At 51.4% G+C, this 26,060-nt stretch overlaps 1 protein-coding gene across 5 annotated transcripts in view; it reads right to left on the reverse strand.

The window, feature by feature from the left end:
• The window catches only part of CADPS (calcium dependent secretion activator), a 194,854-nt gene that overhangs the window by 160,119 nt on the left and 8,675 nt on the right, over positions 1 to 26,060 (reverse strand). For all 5 annotated transcript variants that reach the window (XM_032193989.1, XM_032193988.1, XM_032193987.1 and 2 more), the window contains exon 2: positions 1,037 to 1,150. In XM_032193989.1, the coding sequence (XP_032049880.1) occupies positions 1,037 to 1,150 (114 nt within the window). The remainder of the gene's footprint in view (positions 1 to 1,036; positions 1,151 to 26,060) is intronic.

Genomic DNA, 26,060 nt, shown 5'->3' on the forward strand with positions numbered 1-26,060 from the left:
CTGATAAGAGATGTAAATTACTCGCAGCTTCCTTCCTGTACAGAGAATGATGGAGCAGTAACTATTAGGCCAGTTTAATAGAGTTAATCCAGGGATAATTTGTGCTTTCCTAACACAGAAGCAGCTGTTACCATTTTTTGTTGTTGTTTTAGAGTTAAAATTCTCTTCAGTTTCAGTATCTGATTTTGGCTCTCTCTTAGATCCCACTTCCACGGAAATATTTTATGTAGACAATTCAAAATCTTCACCTTTTATGACAGAATAGCTCTAGGGAGAAAGAAAAATGTTTTGCAGAAAGGCTAGCAAAAAAAAAAAAAAATAAGCAGTGCTTCTCATACAAATTACAAGCACTGATTTCCTTCAAAAACAGAAGCTCTTTCCTTCTGAGAAAAGATCTGAAAGGCAGCATTAAGGGCTGCATACAAAGAGGTGAGAAAAGAAAGACAGACATAATTATTCTTTTCCACAATTATGAAGGATGTTTCACATTACTTAGTGCCATCTAGTTTTTGTAGATGTACATCCCTGTTTCTCCCCCTTTGCTTTAGAGCACTTGTACGTGCATGCAAAGACTTAACGAAAAGAAAAGACTTTTGCTGAAGATCTCAAAATCTATTAGACACAACACAAAGACTTCAGCAAGAACTGAATATGCTGCCCATTTTTAATTGGTGTTTTTCATAGAGAGCACACGACATTTATTTCATATTGCGCTATCTTTCCTGTTTTTAAGTAGGCTGTTTAAAACATCAGGAAGGTATTTTTCAGCTTAAAAGGGCGATCTTCTCCATAGTCAAGCTATGACAAGCTACAACACAGAGAATGGGGTTGCCACTGTTGCCTTATGGATGACGCATCTCCAAATGCTCATCCTTACAAACCTTGTGATGTATCAGACATCAAACAGGAGAAGCCTTGTGCTTGCCTTTTGTTTGTGCTTTGTTGACAAAGAAACCATCAGTTCAACATTTGACCCAGTCTGTGGGTAGAGGTGAGACCAGTGATTCACATGCATAGTGAAATCATCTCTCCTTACCTCATAGTAGCTCTGGACAGCATTTATAAAGGCTTCATCTGCCACAATCTGGGTTTCTCCGTTGAGAAAGGCCTGGAAACGATCTTTGATTGTCTGGAGCTGCTGCTTACTTATCTGCAAAACATGCCAAAAGGACAAAATTAGTCAAGAAAGGATTATGTATGAGGAAAGAACAAATGAGTTCTTCACCAATATCTTATCAGCATGCTTATGATGCGCATTTTTGCTCTCCTTTAAGGACAGCAGCAATAGTGAAGAGTCACCCGTGTGTCCATAAACCTGTGTACTCTTCATCCTGTTCATTTAAGAATCATGAGCACCAAAATCATCCCGAACATCATTTCTAAACAACTCTGCCACCACAAAATGCATGCAAGTTACTACTTCAGTACTCTGAAGTCAAAAGCAGACCACTGTGTGTGTGCTTGGAAAAGCGTAAATATTTCACTGCAGTATTTTCCCCAGTTACCATCTCCTCCCCTTTCAGGAGATGAGGTTTAATCTCTGACCTGGAAGCCCTGTGATTTGGCTGCAAAAGACAGCACTCATCAGCACTCTGGGGTCTTGGCCTTTACTCTTGTTTTTTTTTTTTGTTTGCCCATTTCTACTGGCTTCTCATGTAGGAAACCCCATTCAAAACCAACGGTGAAAGAATTTAATGCCATTTAGTGCCAATTCAAGGGCAAACCTGCTCTCCTCATCCAAGCGAGGACTTTCTTTACTGTGTCTTTGCTGCTCAGAACAGTTTCTGTCCAGCACGCAGCTGGTACAACTCACAAGACAGTTCTAATTTTGGCACAACGACACCAACAGAAGGTTTACAGAGGTTTTTTTTCAGCCTTATAAGATAACATGCTATTATTTTGCCAATTTATCTGCTGGTTTAAAAACAGGTACAGTAAAAAAAAAAAAAAAAAAAGGAAAAAAAAAAAAGCTTTTTCAGTTTGTTGCACACAAAGCCACAGCAGGTATGTAAGCCATGTACCAGCACTCCCAGCACAACCTCTTGAGATGCAGCTAACGCTCGTGCTGAAAGGCTGCAGGGATTTAGCTGTAGTTGCATCAGCTTTACTACATGGCTACTTCAGGCTTGACAATAAGAATTAACTTAGACAAAAGAGAAGGAACCAAACAAGATGTATATGTGACAACTTCAAACTGAAAGGAAAAAGAGCACAGCTAAAGTCAGAACAATTATTTACTAATGACCAAAAGGTGTAGAAAAGGGTAAAAGGAGTGTTTTTTTCCTCACTTGTATGCCAGCAGAAGAAACAAGCCCATTAAAATGAAAGAAAAAAAAATAATAATGGCTTTAATTGTCCAAATGGCTTTGAATAAAGTATTAAAAACTACAGAGCTCTAAATGACTAGAGCATAATGAAGCCTGGTAAACACCACTAGTGATGAAAAGCAGGAGAGGGACCACTTGGCAAACGCACTGATAAATAGCACTAGATCGAGACGATGCGCCATGCGGGGCATTTAGGGACCGTGGCAACGAACACCACGCATGCTGATAATTAATTCTGCAACCCCACGCTGAGGAGGGTTAGTGAGCAATGGCAATTTGATGCGATAATCTGGGATTAGTTTATCCTGGCACTTATGGAGAGGTGTTCATCAAAGTGACATAAAGCAAGACTCAGTATGCTCTGCTGCAGAAAACATGGAACAGCCTTTGCTGCCCTGTAGGAGCTGGTACTAAGGGTCATTCCTACCCACAAAACAGCAGCCTAGGAAGCACCTGGAATAAATAGGGTCTGACACACGCAACGAGGCTCAGCAGCACTAGGGCTTGGGCAAGCATCCTCCCTCTAAACCAACCCACCTCGGTCTTGGTCACGGTCTGCAACAAGCCCTGCAGAAAAGCACTGCCAAAAGCCTCCGGCTTTAAGGCTGGCAGGATTTAGTTTTTGTATATAAGAGCATACCTGCCATGTCAGGCACCTAAAACCCTTCGTGGTATTGCCAGGAGCACGATAGACACCATGAGCTCTTGAGCAATACACACGGCGTCAGATGTAAAACAGGCTCCAAATCCATCTGAGCTGATGGAATTGAAAAGAAAATCGGGCCAGCAATAAGACAAGCCATAAACAATGTAGTGATCAAGTGGGAGATACCTGTGGGAAGGAGTTAGGTCTGTTTTTATTAAGCATTTAATTATCTGGAAGAGGAGAAAATCAGAATGTTAATTAAATGTATTGACGATATTGCATTAGCAACCCTTGTGAATGTCAAGCAGGAACGATGAAAGAAAAGAGGCTGTAAGAAACTAAGAAAAATAGGAAAAGTGCAGGTAACATTGAAGTCGGTGCATTGAGGCACAAGGGAAGCTGTACTAAGACCAAAGATTTCCTGAGCTAAGGCTTTTCACAAGAGATTTTTTGACGATGTGCATGACATTTTTATTATTTTTTTCCAGGTTATTTCTCAGGACAACCTCCACAAGACCTTGCGTGTTCAGTTTCCATAATAATATGCAGCAGCAATACTTTCTGCTCCTTCCTCAGTATTGAATGGGTACCTTCAAAACAAATGATGCTTCTTGAAATTCCTAGAAGCTCCCAATACTCATCTCGCACATCAACTCCCGGGGGTGGGGAAATGAATCACCGGGTTTTTCTCTATCAGTGTCATTTGCCTCCTCCTCATCCCAAGCTCTAGGCAGATATTTTCCACATCCGTGGCAAAGAAAAGCCTCTCTGAGCACACCTTGCGTGCAGCATGGACTGGTCCATGGCTAACGGGACCCTCGGATGTCCATCCCCGCCAGACTCTGAAACAGCACTCGTGTATCGATCTGTGTCCCGTCACTGTTAGGGATGTTAGCGAGAAAGTCAATTCCAGCCAGAATTAAATTGCTTTCATGCTAAATTTAGTTTCTGCAGCACTTTCTGTTGCAGAAAGTCAGCACAGGAGTGGATGGGGGTAAGACCTGCAGGAAAATGAGCCCTGTCTGACGTGTTCCACATTCAACTTTCTGCCTACGCTCCCCCAACCCTCCTGCGTGGGCTGGCAGATTCCCTGTGCAAGAGGAAACCCTTGAACAGCCCTCCAGAGGTGCCACACGCCAGTGCCACCTTCTTGGACCATGCATCTGCTGCTGGGGGAGCTGCTCCGCGGCTGGAGGCTCTGGCACAGCCCCAGCACCACACCTCAAAGCCCTCGAGCAGGGCCTTCAGGCACAAGCTGTGCCACCAACCCATCCGCAGACTTACAAGGGCACATCCCTTGAACACTCACCTTGAGGCTTAAGTGCTTTTAATTCTTTATTATTTTAATTCTTGCTATTAGAGGCCAATGACCAGTTAGAAATCCATATACCAGAAGCCAACAGCTTCCACAGATCCAGTAAGACCACGAAGGCACCAGCACAAAGCCCTTCTCACCTGGCTACCTTCCATACCATGCCTGCAAATAGCAGAAAGCAACAGAATGACATCTTCATTGAAGAACAGCAAGACAACATCACAGCCACCTGCACCACCTGAGCCAAGAGGTCAAATGCTGCTTGGTTGTAGCCTCAACGTGTGTGAGGCTGGTGGGGGCAGAGCCTCCCTGCAGCTGAAACAAATACAAACCCACGTGCCTTCACCCAGGAGAGACAGAGCCAGCAGTAAGCAGGAGCACTGTAGTGGCCAGCAGAGATTTATTCTGATCACCCTCCCTCTCTTTTCCAGCCCTCGCTGCTTTCCCCACACATTTACAGTCTGCGACAGCCATCAAAGAAGAAATAGCAGTCATTTCTGCACGACAGGAATTGCAGGACGCCCTGCTTGCATAGATTGACTCGGACCCAAGCAAACTCCCCCAGGTTACTGCTGCAGCGTGGTTATGCAGTACAGGATCTCACAGCCTTTATCTGTCTGAAGCACACGAGTGCTTAGGTTGCCAGCCACACACGTGCATATTAAAAATGCAACGAGTTGAGCCAGTGATGATAAACTCCTGGCGCTGCTATCCGGCAGGGCACCCACGGAGCTCTGGCATCAGCAGGTAAATGCAGGGCTCTTATGAAAATGGTCAGCTGAGATGTTCCCTGTAACAGCATCCGTTATTGGGAAGAGCTCATCAGAGACCAGATGATCGGAGCACCCAAATGTTTCTGACTGTCTTGGTCTGACTTTAAAGAAAGAGACACCGTGTGCCCAGCATAACCTGCTGACCTCAGACATGGGGTGGAACAAATCTGGCATGTGCCATGTCCCTGCCGTGGTTTTAAGCAAATCAGAGAGACAACTTCTTGAATTTGCTTGGTGCAGACCTCAGCAAATGGCACACCAGCCTCCTCAGGACAAGCACCGAGCAGCAGCTTGCTTTCTCCGTGTTATTTTTGCACATACTCCATCTGCCTCAGAGCTGAGCACAAACCTGAACGCGGGGAGCCAGGGCACCTTCTCCAGAGCTGTTCCAGCCAGCGAACAGCTGGCATTCAGCACCACGCGTTGTCTCCAGCCTCCTTCGCCTACACCGTGGGAGCACAAGCGTTGCAAAGAGGAGCTGTTTGCAACAGAAAAGTTCCCTGACAAGGAAGTTGCACATGGCAACATGCCCTGCGAATGCACACCCTCCCCAAAAGGCTTTGCTGTCTGAGCACACAGCAGTACAGCTCACCAAAGGTCTACAACACACCGTAACACATTACACCTGGATGTGGGGTTTGAACCTCACACTGTGTCAAGGATGGGTGTGAATCAGTCTGAGAGTTGCACGCCTTTGCGCTTTGAACAGCCTCTGCACTACAACGAGCTCTGCAGATTTTCAGTTTTTTAAAGTGGATTCTCAAATCTGCATGTGCACAGAAACAGTGACTTGCACTGACGGGACAGTTGTCTTGCCAGGCTCTGCATGATAAACAGTATAAAGCATCCAAGAACCGCAGGCAGCACGCCTTGAAAGCTGATGTAAAGGAGAGTTTGATAAGGCTTCATAAAAATCCAGCAGAACTGTACGCCGTGAGCTAGGCACCCACCTGATGAACTCGATGATGGCTTTGTACACCGAGTGTGCCACAGCCCCTGCTGCACAGCAAGGAACCACAGCTCACCACAACACACTGCTGGCTTCAACATTGGTTGGGGTAAGCATCAAACCACACAACACAGCTCCTCGCTAGTGTCAGTGAGGTGAGATCTGGCCAGTCCAAATCACCCCGAGGACCTGAACCAGCCCCTGCGGACCCGGGTGTTCCTGCATTTACCCGCTGGGGTTTACAGCCTGGGAGCCCTGCAGGCATCACCCGCGCCTCGCGAGAAGCAGCTCAGCTGAAGCCTGCAGGTAATTCCCTCTGGAAGCATCTCTGCCTTTTGTCTCGGAGAGATCAGCTTGCAGCACACGACCACGAGCAGCAGAAAACTCTTTCTCCTTAGGCCGCCTGCTGTTTGGGTACCACTGCAAGGAGGCATAGTTAGCTGCTCAGCGTGCTGTTGTTCCGGGTTTGGTTTTGTAACATCCAATAAATATTTTATTACTCCTCAGCACCAGGTAATTTAGGAAAGAGCTAAAGCAAGCTTTTGAATGAGCATCCCTCAGCATCGCTGTTTCCGCAGTCAGAAAACCGGCCATGGCATGAGCTCCAGGCAGGGCAGGAATGTGTTGGGGGGAAACCATCTGGGGGCAGCCCTGTCCTTCTCACAGCACCCCCTGAAGGGGTCAGACCAACCACTTAACCTGGCCGAGCAGCAGGAAGATGCTCAAGAACACATCTGCCACCGCTCTTTTATCACATTTACACATGCCACTAAATCTCCAAGCGCCTCCCCCGACACGTTGCCTCCAGCCTCCCCACCTGCCCCTGCACCGATGGTGCCAGCACATCCACAGAGCCCAGGAGAGCAGCGTCTGAGCCTTGTTTCTGTGCCCCGTTCCTCCTCAGAGGGCCCTTTCCACACGCTGTATTGTCACTCCAGTTCTGATCCCTTTATAATTAGTTCGCTATCTGGAGCATCACATTCCCTAAATGATTTCTGCTCGCACAGTGACGAGGAGAAGCACCACTCTGAGCTGTAGGTGCTTTACAACATTGCCAAGCTCTGCACAGTCAACTCCGAATCCCACCAGCACCCCAAAAGGCACCCAGGGGCTCAGCAATGGGCACGACAAGGCAGGAACAACCCCAGCGGGCTGCTCTGCAGCAGAAAACCACAGCACGTTCTCCTGGCACTGCTGCTGCTCCCCCTCTGATGAGAGAGGGGACCCCAGGGGGGTGACTCACATCCCCAACATTTGTCTCCTTAATTGCAAACCCTCCTGGGCAGCCGTGGCTGCTCTGCACGCTGCTGAACGTCGCCGGCTTTCTGCTGGCTCCATAAGTGAGCAGCATTAACTGGCGGTCTCGGGGAACTTTTCCCAGCTGCCCAGCGATGTATTTTCCCGTTGTTTCAGAGAAGTTTAATATTTGTTACCGGAGAGCTCGTTGTGCTTTGCCTCCTGACAGCCACAATCCGTCTTCCCAGGGATGCCAGGCTGGCACGTCCTCTTCCCTTGCAGGCTGTGTGGAGCAGCCTGGCTGGCTGTAAAATTCCCTGCTCACGGTTGCTTGATTTATCGGCTCCCCAACACCGTGGTGCAGACGGGCTCTGCAGCACCGTCCCCAGGTGTCAGCCACTCACTTCTCTGGGCCCTTTCCCTTCTCTGAGATGAATGCCTGGAGATGGGGCTGAGGTGCTACGGGAGGGAACTGCATCAGTCTGCTCCCCTTGGCACCCACGCGATGCCACTCATTGCATCGAACAGCCCCAAACATTCCTCTGCAGGGGCATTTTCAAGTGCCTGCTCCGATTGCTCTGATATGCCTCTAGGAGCATCCCAGGAGACCACTTTGGCCTCTCAGCAAGCCGCAAGTGGGCAGCCCTTGGTCTCCAGAGCAGACAGGGCTCACCCAGGTGCTGCGTCCCTCATCGTCACAGCCTCAGAGGCAGAGGAGCAGGCAGGACCCCAGCAGGCTGCCGTGTGCTTGTGCCCCCTCCTGCCCCAGGAACCCCCCCTGGGTCCATCCACGCTGCCTGTCCTCTCTCCATCCCTCCAGATGGATACACCAGCCAGGGACTGGAGCAACCCCTTACTTAGGCAGCCCAGCAATATAAAAATTACTTCCCAGCCCAACCATAAACGTCCACTTCAGCAACATGAGAAAATCCAGCAGCTGCCCCACGGAGCGCCCACCCAGCCGCTGCCCTAGCGCAGCGCCTCCTTTCATCCTCGCCCTGAACCTCTCACCGCCTCCTATGGCGGGCAAACTCCAGCAGCATTTCAGAACAGGCAAAAAGAGCTAACTGATTTCTGCCCCTGCTGGAACATTCTTTTTTGGAAGAGGTATTGCTGGGGAAGCAGGGGGCAGGCAGGAGACCCATCCCTTCGGCTGGGCCAGCTGCAGACAGAGCTCCCAGGGGCAGCAGCGCACGGCCCCTGTCCCCTTTCCATCACACTGCCCACAGCAGTGCCCCCCCTGCACGGGGCAGCCAGGGCTTACAAAGGCTTATCAGAGGAGATAAAGCACGGGCTTTGAGCAGCTCTTTGAAACGTGTGAATGCTTTTTCCTTCTCTCAAAGCCATTTCTTTTCTGTGATTCACCGTGCCAGCTAGGCATGCTCCTCAGACCCGTATGAATGACATCAAAACATTGTTACGGCTGCTCCTGCTTCCTGAAGCACAGCGATGTGCCATGCTGTAAGGGGAAAGCAAAGCTGGGATCTGGGGCTTGCCCCGCTGACCTTCTCCCTGCTATTTCCAAGCTACGCCTTCCATCTGCAGCCTGCTGCCACAGGGAAGGCTGGATGCAGGCAGGCCAGAAGATGCCTGCAGCCCCTTGCCACCGCCTGCTTCAGCTCCTCCCTCTGTTTCCATCAGGTGTGCCCATCCAACACTCACAGCAAACCCTGAAACGACCCCCTAAGGGCTCCCTTTTCCTTTAAGGCTCATTGGGAAAAGCAGCTCTGGCAGCTTCAGGAGCTTTTGCCTCCAAGTCTCCTTCTCCTGCTGCCTCCCCCTCTGGCCTACTGTGCTGGTGCCTCCTCTGCCCCCGGTGTGCAAGCAACCCTGAGCTGGAGCCATCCAGAGCACGGAGAACCTGGATCCTCTCCCAGGCCTCAGCAGAAAGCCTGGCTTCATCCTGCTCGTGGTAAAAATGCAGCTGCCCTGTTAATAAATCAGGAAAAATAACAGAAATACAGTTGGCAAATAAAGCCAGGAGGCAAAGAGCACGGAGGCTATCTGGGATGGGTGGAGAGAAGTGCAAAGGGTCCCCACGCTGGTCCCGCTGGGTGACCTAAAGGCAGAAGACAAATCCTTTCATTCCCGTGAGGTCTCTTCCACGCTGGGCACTGCAGCCAGGTTCTCTCCTCCCCTCTTCTGCCCCAAGTCCTTCCTCGCTCCCTCCCAAGCCCCATTCTCTCTGGTTAACCCCAAGTTTAAGGGATGTTTATGCAGCATCCTCTGGAAACTCCTACCAGCAAGGACCCTGGGCAGAGGTGCCGGGCAAGCCCTGCTTGCTTTGGCTGGAGCAGGAGCTCTCCACAAAGGCAGAGCTGACTCAGTCTGCCCTTGTACTCCTACAGCACAGTGTGGCAGGCACAGCCCACTGCTGCCCCGAGACCTCAGCAAAACAAAACACCTTAGACCAGGAAGGGAAAGAAGATCTTTGACTCTCCTCTGGAGCCTTCCAGGCAGCCTTGCCAAGTAATGTTTTCACTCCTGCTCTTTTTTCTCTGGATGTAGAGCAGCACACTGTCTTCCACAGCTTATGAGTGCTGACACAACACAGCTCCTGGGACAGTGCATTGCATTTTGTGCCTACAGACCACGGTGTGCTGCACGGCGAACAGGGATGGTGTGGAGCTGGAGAACATCACAGTCACCTCCCCTCAGCCACCCGTGCTGCATCCCTTGGAAAAATCCAGGACAGGCTTAGCTACAGAGCTGCCAGAATTTATACTTCTTTCTGAATACTCTGAGGACAGCTTGCAGGACGTGGATGCTTTACAGCCTTACTGACAAAGAAAGGGAAAAAAGGCAGTTTGGATGGATGCTGCACTTCATTGCCCGGTGGTCGCACAATCCTAGCACTGATGCGCTGAGAAAGGCATTTCATCTTTCAATAGATAGATCCTGTATTTATTTTAAAGAGTTTTGTGCAAAATAACCTACGAGCTCTACAAAGGTACTCACAAATGATGCCCGGGTGCCCAGTGAGAAGAATTGTGTAAAAGTCAATGGTTTTACTCAGCAGATGAACATGGCTGGAGTCCCTTTGCCCGGGGACACGCTGCCAACCCCACCTGATGGGTAACTGACACAGGGCCACCTCTTCCCCCATCTGGGCAGTGTTATATGGACAGCACAGTGTGCAGGAGATCAGTAACCCCTACCACCTGAGCACCTCACTTCTTGGACTGCCTCAGTGACTAGGCAAGGTTTGGTACAACCGCTGTTTGGACTGAAGGCCACCACCAGATCCAGGACAGCTCAAAACCCAGAAATTAGCAGCTTCCCAAAAACGGGGGGAAGGATGGAGTGGGAACACAGCCTGGTCTGTGCTGGCAGGTCCCTCAGAGCGAGCAGCATCCCAGGACTCAGGTGGATCCTTGCTCTCCAACAGCTCAACTGTGCCTTTTGTGCGTCTCCCGCTTGTGAAAGGGGCACAGCAGCACTTCACTTTCCTGCAGAAGTGGCTACACGCAGGAGAAGACTGAAAGCCTCTCGCAGACTAGGTATGGCTATCCGAGAAGAAAAGGCAGCTACTTTTAGAGAGACGCTTTCAGATCACTATTGGAACTATTTTCACCTCAATGTTCCCACTCCAGGCAGACCTCACGCACCGCAGAAGCTGCTCATCCTTCCCGGTTCATGGATACAGCAGCTCATGCTGACTTGAAAACGTTAAACAACGTGAGCTAAAGATCTCCTCCCGGCACTTCAGATCTGCAAACAAAAAACACAGTCTTGCCCCTTAAAAAAAAATGTCCATCCACCATCAGTGGAGTTATTTTCGTACCGTTTTCATCATTAGGCTCTGACTCCTCCGTGTCACAAGCTATTTTAAACCCACTTCTCGCCGAGCAGAAGGGACGGACAAATGAATGGAAGCTGAAGGGCTCCTGGCGTGTTCCTGCCTCTGTGGAAGTGCCGTTTGCAGCCCGGCACAGCTAGCAGGGGAGGAGATACCTTTGATACGACTGAACAATAAGGCAAGAAACGGCGAGAAGCTTCCAGGCACACAAGGCTGAAGTGCCAAGAGCTGCCTGCGCTCCCACGGAGAGGTGGGGAAACTGTCAAGCCCCAAATCAGAGCGCTGCCACCTACAGCAGCCTGGGACAGAGGGTGGAAGGGGAAGCCCAAGGCTTCTTTCCCAAAGGCAGCCAGTTTTCAAAGCACATCATCAAGAGACCTGACCTACTACACGCTAGGGCTCCGGCTAAGTACAACTTGTTGTGCTTGAAATTCTCCCTTATTCCGTGCATGTGCTGTGATTTCCTGGAAGCAAACACAAAGAAAGAAAACATCCCCGGTTTTATGAAAATCTACGAGCCAAACAACATCTCTGATCCAGCAAAAGAAAACTTGTCTCCTTCAGACAACACTTGAAAAAGGTTCAGTCAATCACTCAAGCCAGAACAGAACTTGTTTCTAGATGAAAAAAGAGAAAAGGTGTGAAACTGGAGCGTACCTCCTCCTCCTCCTCACATTTCCTGCTAAAGTGAGTAATCTCAGGCTTTACAAGGGCATGTTGTTTGGAGCTGGAAGAAAAAAAGTTTGGTAAAAGGTAGTTTGTTCTGAGGCAGCAAGCTGCTGCTCGAAAACAGAGCACTTCAACTTCACGTCCCCATCACTGTGCAGAGCCATGGGGCACGGGAACGCACGTTTGCACGGCTGCTGCTGTGTACCCAAACAGCTGAGCAAATGTCTGCGCCTCCAAAGACATCAGGATCCGTTATTTGCAATAGTAATCACTTCCACAGGGAAGATTTATTATTATAATTATTTACTTTAAGGAAAGGCACTGTTAAAATTACCCAATTTTACCAAGCCCAGGTCTTTGGCACAGTTTAGAAGAGGAGGCTGGGAAGTGAAAGGAACAAGTTTTGTGACTCTTCCCAGAGACGGGGCAAGAGCCAAACAAGTTCCCAGCTTTCCAGGCTCAGAGATGCTCACCCAAGATGGGAGGCTGGAGGAAGCAGTGGCTGCTCCTCGGTTTTGTGCTGTAAATAAGAATGAAACAAAGGTGGCTATGGCAAATGGCACTGAGGCGCACACCAAGCGTGCGTGCAGCTCTTCTGGGGTGCTTGCAAAGAGGGCAATTAGCTGCCTGCATGCAATCAGCCATGGAGCTCAGTAATGGTCATTAAGATAAGAGAAGGGCCATTTGCTGCCCGACTGGCTTTGCAGCAAGGGTCTGAGCCCTGCTTGAACCACTCCTGGGGGAATCTGGCAAGGACAAGAGGGACGTCACAGCTCCCCAAGTGAGCATCCCTCTTCCTTTGGTGCTTCTAGCTGGCTTCTTTTTGCCTTTCACCTCCTGCCCAGCTCAATCAGAGCTAAGTAACACCCCTCAGCACTGCTTTCTATGACCCAGAACCAGAAATCCAGCCTCATGTGGCAAGACCCAGCTGCAAAAATACTTCACGTTTGCCCCATGGCACAAAGACCTACATGAGTAAACGCATCCTAACCTGGTCCGGTGCAATCAGCCTCCCCCATCCATAGCTCAGCCTGGAAACAAACAATCCTGGTAAGCTGGAAATCAAAAAACCACAAAGAGAGCCTTTTGGGGTGACTTTGGTGGCGTGCAGTGCCTTTTCAGAGAAAAGTATCTCACCTTTTCTGGCCACAGGTGAGATACTAGGTGGAAAACCCCAGCTTTTCCAACAAACCCAGCATAATGCAAGTTTGGCATTATTATTATTCATTAATACCTTAAGTATGGCAATTTTCAGCCTAGCAGTTGTTCATAAAGATCCTTTACAAAAACACAGCTAGGCACTAAAGACTTTCAGCCAACGCAACAAAAGCTGTTTTAAGGATTCCTCTACTGTGGAGTAAAAGGAGGGCCACCTGAAAACGAGACTCTTTTTTCTTCTTTGGGCTTGAGATGAGGTATTTCTAAGGGCTTTGAGCTCTGGTTCCCTCTCCTGGGAGGTTACTGTCCCCTGCTAGCACCTCGTTGCGGGCTGCACGCGGAGCTGACGGAGCACAGCCCTACGGGGCTGGAGGAAGAAGTGCCCGTCGTTACATCTGGTAGGGAGCGTGTCTGCATTGCCAGAGTACGAGCTGAAACCCCCACAAAAAGCAACAGAGCTGCTGCGGGTTTGAAGCATATAATTTCAGAGGAGTGATGGTAGGAGCAGAAAACACGTGGGCATGGAGAAGGAGGAAAAAAAAACAAAATCGGATTATTCTTCGCGAAAGGCAGCTGTGCTAGGGTTTGCCTACGGCGTTCTCCATCCTCGAGCTGCCCTTCTGTTCCCAGGTTCCCTGCAAGAGGTGTTGGAAACCGTAAGAGTGAAAATCATGACAAAGGGGGAAAACAGAGCCTAAAAAACGAACACAGCACATCCAATTGCTGCTCTCTCACTTTCCTCCTCCCAGCGAGCACAAGGACGGGCTGTGCCTTGGAAGCAGGCTGGGGCAGGCAGCAGGTCCCTGAGCACGGTGGCAGCTCCTGGATAGCACCGTGTGTGCTGTGACCCCACCGCCAGCAGAACAGATCCCACGTTGTGTGCGTGGTTCCCAGCAGAGCTCAGCTCACCTCACCTCACTCTGTGCTTGAGCACTCCTCATAGAAGCCTCAGCCCACGCCAAACAATTAGAGATAACTGTTACCTGTGGAAGCTGGGAGGGAAAACACTAATTTTAAACGCTGCTCAGATGACTGAGCTGAGAGCAGGGCCGTTCACCTGAGAGTGCCCTTCCCGGACGAGCTGGGAGCCCGGCTGCGGGCGCTGAGCGCCGCGGTGCCAGCATCGCCTCCCCTGTGCCATATTGCAGGAGGGACCCACACAGGCGCTGCGGGAGGAGGCGGCGCTGATTGACGGCTGTCTCCAAGACAAATGCCTCCTCGGCCAGCTCGGGTGGCAGTGCCAGGCTCCCCTGGCAGCTGGGAGAGGACCCAGCGTGGCCGCAGCCAAGCTGTTTGGGCACGGAGCAGCACGACGGGGCCGTGCCTCTTCCGCCGAGGGCAGCCCCGCTTTGCTGCTCAGCCCCAAAGCTCAGGGAACGGCACAAGATGGTGAGGTGAGTGGGCAAGCATCCTGCCCACGCTGACAGGGGAAGGACAAACTGGTGCAGAACTTTTGTTCCACCTCCGAGTTGTTCCCTACCAGCCCCCAGGGCCTGGCTTGACACACGCGGGAGAGGGAAATCCGCCGGCTCCTAAACCTCGCCGTTTCACCTCTCTCCTCCATGCCATCTTCGGGGGCATGCCTAAGCTCCTCCGAAATTTAGGGGGCAGAGAGAATTTCTCATTTCCCCTCCTACACTGCGACCGTTTCTTTTCAAGCCATGCACTACTTCATTAAGCATTGTGATTGATTTCTAAGAGCTTTCACAGAAATGCGATTTTAATGAGCAAAACTGATCTCAACTCATCCAGATACACCTGGGAACCAAAGCAACTGAAGATGGCATCAGGAAAATAAAAGCAAACCAAACTATGTGCCATCAGCAAGACAGCCTGCAACGTGGCAAAGGCATCTGACAGCTAACAGATCCATGCAGAAAATGCAGGAGAGAATAAAGACGTTTATCTTGAGCAACCTGGAGTCTGAGTGGAGTGAGAGCAAGGTGCAACAACCCAACAGCAATAAGACTTTCCTTCCCTTATTCTTGGTGCCTGCAGAACAAGGATCAACCCCTACCTCGCTCTTCAATTTGATGGGCTCTTCCTGAGACTGGAAATAGCAGAACATGACAGCAGCACCGTGAGCACGACGTGACAGCAAGACTCCTGGCAGGTAAACCTCGGCGTGATGCCTGAGGAATTCCCTCCATGCCCACGGCTCCTACAGCCTCAGTTATTTTCTTCAAAAAAGTTCAGCAAGCAGGCATTGAGCCTGCAGGGGCTGTTCATCAGGCGTAGCACATGAGGCGAGTCACTGGCACGTCCTTGGTCCATGCAATTTGCAGCCAAATACCAGGTCCTGCAGCAGGTCCCTGCCCACGGCGAGCATCTCCTCACCACCCCCAGCACTCATTTCTCATCCGACAGCAGCAGATCGTTTCATCCTGCTACCTGTGCCTTCGAAATTCAGACTGGGGGAAAAATAGGTGTAACAGCAGCGCATCACTTCAGCAGCCAGTGGAGCTGACTGCATCCAGCTCTGCCTCCGCTGCCGGCGGCTCAGACAAAGCAGAAAGCTCTCATCAATCTCAGGAGCCCTGGGCCAGAAAAACTTTCTCAATCCTAATTCATTTGGTACTAGGAGACAGTGCTGAGACCACCTGCATGAGGCAAAGCACCACCGAATGCTCCCTGCAGCTCCCTCCCTTTCCAACACCCCTGCCTCCTCCTAGGCCAGCTCTGGGGCTTGTTGCCTTGGAGCCGTTTGATTTTACTATCCTATTTTAGCTTCCCTGACCAAAAAGCAACCCCCTCCCCAACCACAACACCCCACCAGCACATGCCCCAGGGTGTTTGTAGCTCAGGTAATTTCCCATGACAGGCTGTGGGAGCCCAGCATCACGCAGCCCCCCTGCAAGCACCGTCCTCGCCCACCGCACGCTACCTTTTACTACACACTTAACCCGGCTGCCTTTTTTACTGCCTTTTTTTTTTTTTTCTCCACTCTCCCTCTCCTCCTAGAAAGGAGCTAATTAGAGTGGAAAAGGCTCTGTGTGACTCTCACACGTATGACTTCTGCACTTCGGAGATTTTTATGTGTGTTATGCGGCTGCCACGCACACGCGGTGTGTGGAATTACAGAGCCCACACCCCAATCAGACCCCATTAACAGCACCAGGTCGTTAAATCACGCTGTGATAAGCGAGGAAAATGACTTTGTGTAGGCACGGTGAATTCTCCCTCATACCTCGGCCAGAGTGGCATCCAGTAGCAATTATCGGGTTGGCGCAGACTCCCTGTTAGTGAGGGTAATGGTTTAACTCCTCACTCGGAGCTGGGGGTGCATTAAGTCGTTTGCACAGCGTTACGCAGCTGTCAGGAGGGGGGGACACAAGCTGAATGCAACCAAACGCAGCTGCACTGTGTCATAAGGGGGGAAAAAAGAAAAAAGCAGAAGCATCAGATAGATGGACAGACAGGGGAGCAGGCAGAAGGGCCACTGCCCGCCCCAGAGCAGGGAAGGGGCTCTGGGATGGGGAGCAGTACGAGAAATGTGGACACTGGCAAGGACTGGGAAGCTGCAGAAGATGGGGGGGCTGAGAACACCCACAGAAGTCCTCTAAGAACAGGGAGATTGGCTGCAAAGAAAAGGATAATGTATTCCTTGTGTCCACAACAAGAAATTAAAGATGCCCATGAGAGTGAAGAAGCCAGGAGTGACCTGGGTGCCCCCCGTCCCGTGCTGAGCAGGAGGCTGATGATCAGGCAGCCATGGGTCCCTCCAGCCCTATTTTCGTAGCGCTTCTACTCTGGATACGTCCCCAGGCCAGCCACATCAGGGCAGCTCAGGCCACGCTCTCAGCTTCAAAACTTCTTCCTTCTCCACATGTCTGAGCAGAGTTCCTGCTCCAAGCGAGCTGATGCCTTCACTGGCTTGCAAGGGGCTGCCCTGCCAGCACGCTCCTTGGGCGGGCAAGAAGCCAGTGCCAGGGTGAGCTCCTGCTGCAGATGCTCCTGCTTTCAAAAAGCCCAGCACATGGGAAAACACCACCCAATACTAAACTATTTTGCATTCCCAGTCTTGTGACATGGGAATGCAAACCTCTAGCGTGGTGACGATGTCGTGACATTGCCTGGTATCACGAGGTCAGCCACAGCGTGCAGCCAGCACCACTCCTCCTGCCCAGGCCAGGCTGCAGCCGGGCGCCGCGCTGCAGCAGTCCCCGCGAGAGGCACAGACTGCATTTATTCTGGTACATTTCAGTGGGAAGCTTTAATCTGCGTAATCGCCTCAGAGAAGATTTCATTCAGCGAGGGGAAAGCAATTACCATTTCATCTGCAACCCGTTGCCTTCCCGGGGTCTTCATCCGTCAGAGCTGGAGGGTCCGGGCAGCCCCCGTGCACCTGCCCGGACATTTCTGCGAGACGGGTTCGTGCCTCTGCCAAATGCATCTGCAGATGCTCGAGGTTTTTCAGCCGCTGTTCAAAGACATTTTTCTCCTCCCAGCTGCTTTTGCTTTTATCTGACAGCCTGCATCCCGCATGAAGAAAACAACTGGATATAATCCTAGATTAAAGGGATTGTAGCGCCGAATTAAATACAAGCCATACCCTTGATAGAGCCTGCTGGCGTCATTCACCGGGCGCAGAGCTCGGACAGCTGGGAGGTGTGCAGATGGTGGCATTTCGGATACTCCCTGCAGCTGCCCATTTTCCTAGACAGGCATTTATGTCTCCCCACATAGGTGGGAGGGAAAAAAAACATCAATCCTTCGTGTTTTTTCACGTGATGCTACATTATAATCCCACGGGGATTTCATTCTGAAAACTGGAAATGAAAATCCTGGTAGCTCTGAACCTTCAGCTGGGCCCTACCTGTGCCAGCACCTCTGGAGCTCTGCACCTCGGTGCCAGGAGGGTCCCCAGAGCCAGGCAGCACTGCAGGAAGGTGCCTGTGCCTTGTAACAACCAAGCAGAGAGTCCCGAGGACAAGACACATTGTCTGCTGCAGCAAGGACCACAGGAGCCGAGCGATGGCAAAAGCCCACCAGGAAATCTTTGTGACTTGATCTTACCTCAGGAAAGCCACGATATTCTTACAGGCACAGCTGCGCATCTTCAAAAAATAAAAAGCACTTTAATCTTCTGCTCTTTCCAGCCTGGCAGCCAAAGCAGCTTGACTTGATAAAGAAACTTGAGAGCTATGAAAACTACTTATTAAAAGGAGAAAATTTCCAACTGTCTCTCTCTCGTAAATTGTGGCAGCCAAAAAATCCAACCCTAAAATAAAGACATGCCTGAAGGTAGCAATTTTACAATCAGCAACATAATGATTTATATCACTGCTGTCATCTTTGTTGGGGAAAAGTAAGCCAGGTATTGTGATCATTAGCTTTTTGATACAGATGATCATTTTAAATGAGGAAAAACACATGCATTTTAATAAGGAGCTGAAGGAAATAGCCCCAAAATACTGACAGCGGGATCCGCAGCTGGTGCCAAGATTGAGGAACACGGGGGATGGCTGTGATGCCAGCTCCTTGCCGCACATCTCACCAGCGGTGCATGCACAGTGCAGGGGGAGCCCAGCCCCACGGCATGGATCTGCACTGCCCCACACGAGGGCTGAGGCTGCTCTTCCTCGTTTTTTTCCCCAAAAAAATTCCAGAGGTAAAACTCAGCCTTGCCGATGTTGGATCCGCCAGCTCCTGCCTGCTTCTTGGTGGAGACGCACGCGGGAGCACGAGATGGGAGGCTGCTGCTGTCAAAGGATTAAAAATCAGCGGAACTTGACCTTTAACGCTAAAATTTAAAGCGATGACCTGGCTCCTCGTGCTTCCATTCCCTAATGTAACCATAATCAGATTTGCGGCTGAGATCAGAAAACTGTTTCCAGCGACCAATTTACATGCAGCCTGCAACGAGGCCGGGTGACACGATGGAAAGGACACGAGCACAGGCTTCTCCGAGTCCCTGAGCGAGCAGGTTTGAAGCTGGGATGCATTTTAAGGTCAGGGAACAGGATCTTCTGCAGGTGACAGCAGCAGTACATCACCCCGCTGAACGCTCACAGAGAAAAATAGCACGGGAGTCAGCGAGGGCTTGGCTGGGACGGGAAGCCCTGGTACAACAACTCCAAGCAAACAGCACATCTCGGCTCGCTAAGCAGCCAAAACCATCCAGCCCTCAGAATGGGTAATGTAAGGAGGGTAAGGATCAAGTCTAAAAAGCTACAGCCCCCCTGTATTTTCATGGGATGAAGGAAGAGCTCAGACCACGCTGGAATAAGTGGTTTGTAAATCCCATGAGATGCAAAGACCTCTCCTGCAGAGAAAAGCCGCGCTGCCTCCCAGCGCATGGCTGGCATCGAGGACGTGTGCCTGAGCTGCCGGGCAGGGAGGCACCGGGACATCCCTCATCCACCCTATGCCACCAGGATGCAGGTCTCAGCCAGTCCCCGCTCCCCAGTGCCTTGCCCCATCCCCACCAGGGCGCTTGGGCACCCCGCACCCACCCGTGTCCCCTTTCTGAGGCTTCTGCGGGAAGCTGGGGGTGAGCGAAGCAGAGTCAGGGCTACAGCATCCCAGCGGCAGCACCTTCCCCAGCCGGGTACCGGCACCTTCCCTGCTTTAATGCTTCAACAACAGCGCCTCGCAGATCTCAGGTATTCACCCGGGAGCCCATCCTGCTCTGCGCACGGCTGCTAAGGGCCAGAGCTAGCGGCAAAACCTCCAGCGAGGCAATGAGAACCACAACACAGCCCCAAAACATTGGTCACAGCAAACGCTCCGTATAACCTCAGCCTGAGCACACTCAGGGTGTGTTTTAATTTACCTTCAATTATAAACAAATGTGGTTTTATCTGGCGTTTATTCCAGAACAACAAATCCAGGCAAAATTATAAATCCCCCCACAACGGGACATCTCCAGCAGACACCCATCTTACGAGCAACCACTGTGGCGGGCTCAAGCAAGCAGAGAAGCTTTTGGAGGCCAGGGGCTGACAATTTTCATGCATCAAAAGGGGACTTTCCTTATGTGATATCCTTACGTGCTGCTGTGTGAACTGCCAGGAGATGCCCACATACATCACCTTCGCTTACTTACTCTTTTGTGCAACGTATTTATTAAACCAGAGGCTGGAAAGAAGGAAAAGGAAAGAGCTGGACTGGAGGGGCGCAGAAGCAGAGCAGAGCACTCGCGGCTCTCCAGAAGATGACCCGAAGTGCCCGCTCTAACAGGAGATCACTTTTTCCTGCTCACACCGGCCAGAAGGGCAAATGCTATCATTAAAGCCCACATTACATCTCCAAAGTCCTCGGAGGGAAGGGAAAGTGGTACTTCATATTTCTATAAAACAATTAGTATTGACAGAACGGACTGCAAGCCCGCACTCAGCCCAGAAGAGTAATTAACTAGCGCTGCTGCTTGCTCACTGGATGCAGATAGGAGGCAGGCAGGAGGCAATTAGAGCACAACGAGGCAGGCCAGATGCATGGATCTGCTCTAACTGGATATTGACCCGCGAGCTCTCCGGGCAGGTGTCTGACGCAGCGTCAGCACCAAGCCCTGGGGAGAAAAGGAGGGAGAGGGGCAGCAGCTGCCTGCGGTCCCAGCATCACCTCCCCGGCACGGTGGGGACACATGGCCCTGTCCCCAACAAGGATGGCTGCAGTGCAGCATATCCCCTGTACGGGTTGTGCCCGGCCTCTGCTGCCTGCCTTGGTCCCTGGGCCTTAAACAAGAGGATGGCTGGAAGCCAAGCACAGCCACCGAGAGCATCGGCGGTGGAAAAATACCCTGCACAAGCCATGTGAAGTAGTGTCTGGGAAGCTGTCTGCACCATACCGTGCATACCACCAAATACTTCCTCACTGAAGCTCAAAGCAACTGGTTTTGGCACCCTTTGAATTTGCACATCTCCAAATCTCCCTGGAGAGTGAAGCCTCAGAGCTCGGTACCCAGGGCTCCCTGCACGCAGCCTCACAACGCTTGGCTTTAAATAGCCTTCGAGGGAAAAGATCTCCATCTCGGTTTGGGGTCCACAAAATAAGGACAGGAAGTGCCCAAACCTTCATCACTTCTTCATCCTATACATACAAGTACTGTCAATCCACCTCTAAAAGGCTTAGGGAAACCCACCTGGCAAATAGGCTTTTTAATACAAACTTGGTGATGGCCCTCTAAGCCCATTCCTCCAAGAAGGCATCACTGGTGCTCTCTAAGAAGGGAGGGCAGACAATTACGGTGCTGTTTTCAGCGTGGACCAAAGAACACTTCCTTTCCCGGTTGGTTTCTCTCCGAGATAAAATCCAAAGCCCCAAACCCACAAGGACAACGTGGCACAAGGGCTCTCCGGAGAGGAGAGTTGGGCGCTGATGCTGAGCTCCTGGGCAGCCTCGGCAGAAGCTCAGGGCCCTTTCCCAAACCAAACACAGGCTTGCCCACCAGCATCGTGCCCTGACTGATGGGTTTACTGCCAGGCCAAGACCGCACTTTCCTCCCACCTCTCCGTGGCTCCCCCAGTCCCTTTCTCCTCATTTCTGCTCTACCTGCAGGCACCTCACCATTTCCAGCCCCTGTTGCCCCCACAGGGCAGCCCTCGGCTCAGGAAAACGAGCGCAAAGCTGCTGCGTTCAGACCCACGTGTGTGCTGCTGGCACACAGCTCACGGGCTGCTCTGGCAAACCCGACAGCGTACGAGAAACAAAGCTCTTTCCTGCTGTGAAGTTTCAAAACAATCCGGCAGGCTTTCTGCATGCCCTGGATGATGCGAGGAAAGAGCCGGCGCTACACGAGCTGCGAGGGATGAATGAGCACGGCTCCACGCAGCGCCCGTGGCAGAAAACCATATCCTGCAGGGAGGCCAGGGCTGTCTCTGAGATATCCCCGTGGGGAGGGCAAAGGGAGAAACTCACCTAGCGAGGCGTTCACAAGGATGCTCACCTGGATGTGCCAGTGCACTGTGGTGACAAAGGATGGCAAAGGAAGACAGAAGACATTGGGCGTTGCTTGGCCAGAATGAGCAGCAGAATGACTAAGTCCTTCTCTCTGAACCCTTTCAGCACCATGACTGGTTATTTGGGAAGCAGGCTGGGTGAGGTAAGGGGACAGAAGTTACTGGGAAGGGGAGCTGTGAGGTGAGGGAAGCAGGACAGACGCAGGTCTGCTGGGGGCCAGCAGCTTGGCCACAAGATCACCAAGAAATTGAGGCTTCACAGACCCTCTGGGGTCCTGTAAGACACAGAGCCACATCTTCACAGCACAGGTTTCACGACCATTTCTGCCCTCTCTTTGAGGACTTCTTACCTGGAGGCACCCCAAACCTCCATAACCATTTTCCTCCTTTCTGCTGCACGCACGCTGCTACCCAGGAGAGCATCAGCAGAGCTGGGGATGAAGGGCTGTGTGCATCGTTCCTTCACACGGAGAGCCCAAACAGCATAAATCTGACCAGGACTGCATGGGATTTTAACACCAACCAGCCCAGGAAGGTGAGGCAGCCTCCAAGGAGCAGTGAGCCTGAACATGGTTGTACCACGCCACTCAGCCCACAGGGTAGGAGCGCACCAGCCCCTAGGCAGGAGCAGCGCCGACTTTCGCAGCACCATCAGCTGCAGCAGTGGGCAAGACACACAGCTCCTGCCAAAACAGAGGTGCTGGCTTCACCTCAGGACCTATTCCTTCACTGATATTGCTTGAAACTCCTCTACCAGCATCGATGCACAATGAGACAGACAAGGGTGATGGCAGGTGAGCCTGAGCTGCTGGCACCAAAGCAGAGCTACGAGGCACCGCGGTCCTGCCGCAACGGCTGCTCAGGTCACGCCTGGGTAGCACACCAGCTCTGAAGGGGAAGGCAAAGGAAGGCAGCAGGACATGGAATAAGGCCTGGAAGCTCTGATTCTGGTGCAGCAGGGGCAGGATCGCTGCCGGGTTGGGGGCATTCAGGTGCTCAGCTCCTCACCACTTTACTCCCACACCCGGCTCCTCACCACGCTCCTCACCCAGGTGACGCTCACAAACACAAAGACAGCCCTGGAATACTTCCCCCGTGCAGACAAGGAGCTACTCCCATCACAGAAAGCCTGATTTCAGTGTGTGTGTGTGTGTGCATGAATGCACAAGGTAAGGACTATAAATAGAAGTACCCTATTTTCATGCACCCAGTCAGCAGGTACAGAACCGGCGTAAACAGTGATTCAGCAGCAGCCCGCGTGATGCACAGGGCTGGCCCTCGCTCTGCCTCCCTGCTTGCAGCCCTTCCCTCCCCAGCTTGCTCCTGCGCTTCAGCAGCTGCGATGCCAGCCCCACGGTGACACCCCGACCTCAGGACAGGACGATGTGGGGGTGCTGAGCCCCCTCCAGGGAACGCCGACATCTGCAGAGCATCTCCACGTACAGCGGTTATCGCAGCGCTGCGTCCATACATGACCCTAATTAAGTGTTTTGCTATGAAAATAGCTGCGTAATTCCCATTTCTGCTATTTTTTTCTTTCAGCTTGTGAGCCTCGTATCTACAAATCTTAGTCATCCATGCTGGGGAAAAAAAAAAAAAAAAGAGGCATGATGTATAATCACAGCGTATGCTTGCCATCCCTGGTGCAAAGCAGTGCTGCGACTCCACAAACACCATTGACAAATTGCACAGGACAACACCAAGGACATTTTTCAAGTCCTGTGAGATTTGCTACATAAACAGCTATGACCTTGTACACATGGTTTCAACAAAGAAGAGTTGTTATGTTTTTTTTTTTTTTTTTTTTTTTTTTTTTTTAACTGATTCACACCCCCAACTTTTTCATTAATGTTTCCTGAGCGGCAGACACATGACACGGAGAAAGACCAAAGAGCAGAAATACCAGCTTTCATTTACCTTACATTTTCTAAAACTGCAACTTCGCTTCACGAGCAGAGGGTGAGGAAACATTTCACAGCCTTCCCACCACTTGAGCTCTTTCATTCAACCTCCCAAAGTCAAAGGGAAGAGCAGCTTCCGAAGCACAAACCCACTCCGCACGAGCGATTCCTCCCTGCAGCTCTCCAAGTCTCGGGACCAATGCTCTCTTTTTGTTTTCAACAAGCTGTGCTCTGACTCCGGGCTCTGCCTCCCCAGGGCACGAGGGGCAGTGGGAAAACCTTCAGCCCCACTATTTAGTGATGCTCAGCTGCCTGTGGCCGTGCCCTGCTCAGCACAGCATCACTGCCCCATCCCAGCCCCTGGCTTACCCTACCTGTGGCACCCATGGGATGGGAACACTACAAGTGCACGACCTCCTTGGATTAAAATCAGGGGGTTATCACTGCGGCTGCAAGTCTCTGAGTCTTTTTTCTGTTTGAGGGGTGAGAGCCCTCAGCACAAACAGGTTCTCCACGGGGACAAGTGCTGCAAGCCTTTGAACACACGATAAACCCATCGGAAGGCTTTCCTGCACAACTCCGACTGGCCACCACGCAATTCCTAGCGAGTTTAATTGACTGGGAAGAATTGAAGCACCCAAAGGATTTCAACTTAATCTCAGACTGGATTGAAGTCCCCTCTAGCCTCACCTTGCCGCGCTCTGAAGTCTGAGTGATTTGCATTTGGACATCTAATTGCAGCGCGCGTTGCTGGCTGACAGGCCCTGATCTCAACACCCCGGCCGTGCCTCCCTTCCCCAAGCAAGTATTTATTGCAAGGTTCACCTTGGAGATAGGTCACGGCATTGCAATGAGAGTGATCGGAGCGGTGAAAAAATAAATAAAAGGAGATTCTGCCTAGGTAAAAAATAAAAAATAATCCAAAGGCACATCTGTCCTCCTGAGCCAGAGCAAGGAAAGATTACGACCATTATTATGACTATTAGTGTGAGGGTTACGCAGCAAATGAAACAATTGGTTAAAGGAGAAAAAAAAATCCCTCAGTGTCATCTTTCATCATTAAATTTTCATGGAAAAAACACCGCGATTTGCTTAGTCTGAACGTACACAAAATGTAAGGAGACCGTCTGACATCACCGAGGCACAACAGCACAAGACAAATGGAGATGATTTGCCACGCTACTGGAGCAGCTGTAACTCCCTCCCAGACCCGCAGTAATAAAACCAGAGGACACAGAAATAGCAAGCCATCTGCTTCTGGCTGGCCACTGAGTCTCAGCCGATGGGCTCTTGCTCTTCTCTGGCTCACACGAGTTTAAAGGGCCTTTCGGAGCAGGAGCCTCACTCTGCAGCCTCCGGGCGATGCAAAAGCAGGCAGGGTGCTCTGCAGGCTGGCTGGGAGCAGGGAGGGGTGTGTGGGACAGCTCAGGACCCTTGTTTGTCACCCCCAGGACACACACCGCACCCTCAAGTCAAGGGATCGGGCCACCAGGACCTGTCCTTTGCGCCTCGCTGCCACCTCCCCTCCCGCTGCCTTTCATCTCAGCCAGGGCTCGCGTAGCTGCAAAGTCCGTGCGAAGCCCCACGTGTGTAAATGAAACACCGGCTCCTTTTATCACCGAGTGTGTACAACTTGTCAGCATGAATTATGCAGGGCTATTAACTGCCTTCGCAATAAGCAGCGGCGGAGGCTGCTGGGAGGACAGACACAGGACAGACGGACACAGGAGGGGCAGCCCGTGGACGTTCAGTGCCTGAACCACGGCTCTGGGCCCAGTCCCGGTGCTCCTGGTGACCCCCACACCCTGCACTAACCAATTAACACGGCAGCTCATCAGCTCTCACCATCTCCCAGCCCTCGAAACCCTGCAGACACACCTAAGTGATGCAGAAGCTGTTGGGGCCCATGGTACAGCCAGCCCAGTACGTTCCCAGTTGCGTCCTCACCCATACTGGTGTCCAACTGGTGCCAAAAACTGCCAGCCAGGCACCTCGGGGGTGCTGGGCAGGGGCTGCAGCGAGGGTCTGCACCCATGCCGAGCTGCAGGCTGGTGACCCAAGGCTGGCATCACTCTTAATAGATGTGCTGGACATGAAGTACCTACAGGCTGCAAGAGCTTGGGATACAATCCCATATGAAATATTAATCTCTGCAGTCAATATGAATGCTATTAGGATGGAGTGGCTGGGCTGAACGCAGCTAGGAAGCGTTTAGGAGCAAAACAGGTGCCTAGCGGGGAGGCACAGACTGGTATTAAGGCCGGTTTCATTTCTTGTGTATATCAGGGACTTGGGAGAGCAAACATCAAACACCCTGATCACATTTACCGATGATTCAGAGCTGTGTGGGCTCCTCGATACACAAGAGGAGGGCAATAAAGTCCCGG

This window comes from Aythya fuligula, chromosome 10 (genome assembly GCF_009819795.1).
Source record: "Aythya fuligula isolate bAytFul2 chromosome 10, bAytFul2.pri, whole genome shotgun sequence".
In the NCBI taxonomy this organism is placed as follows: domain Eukaryota; kingdom Metazoa; phylum Chordata; class Aves; order Anseriformes; family Anatidae; genus Aythya; species Aythya fuligula.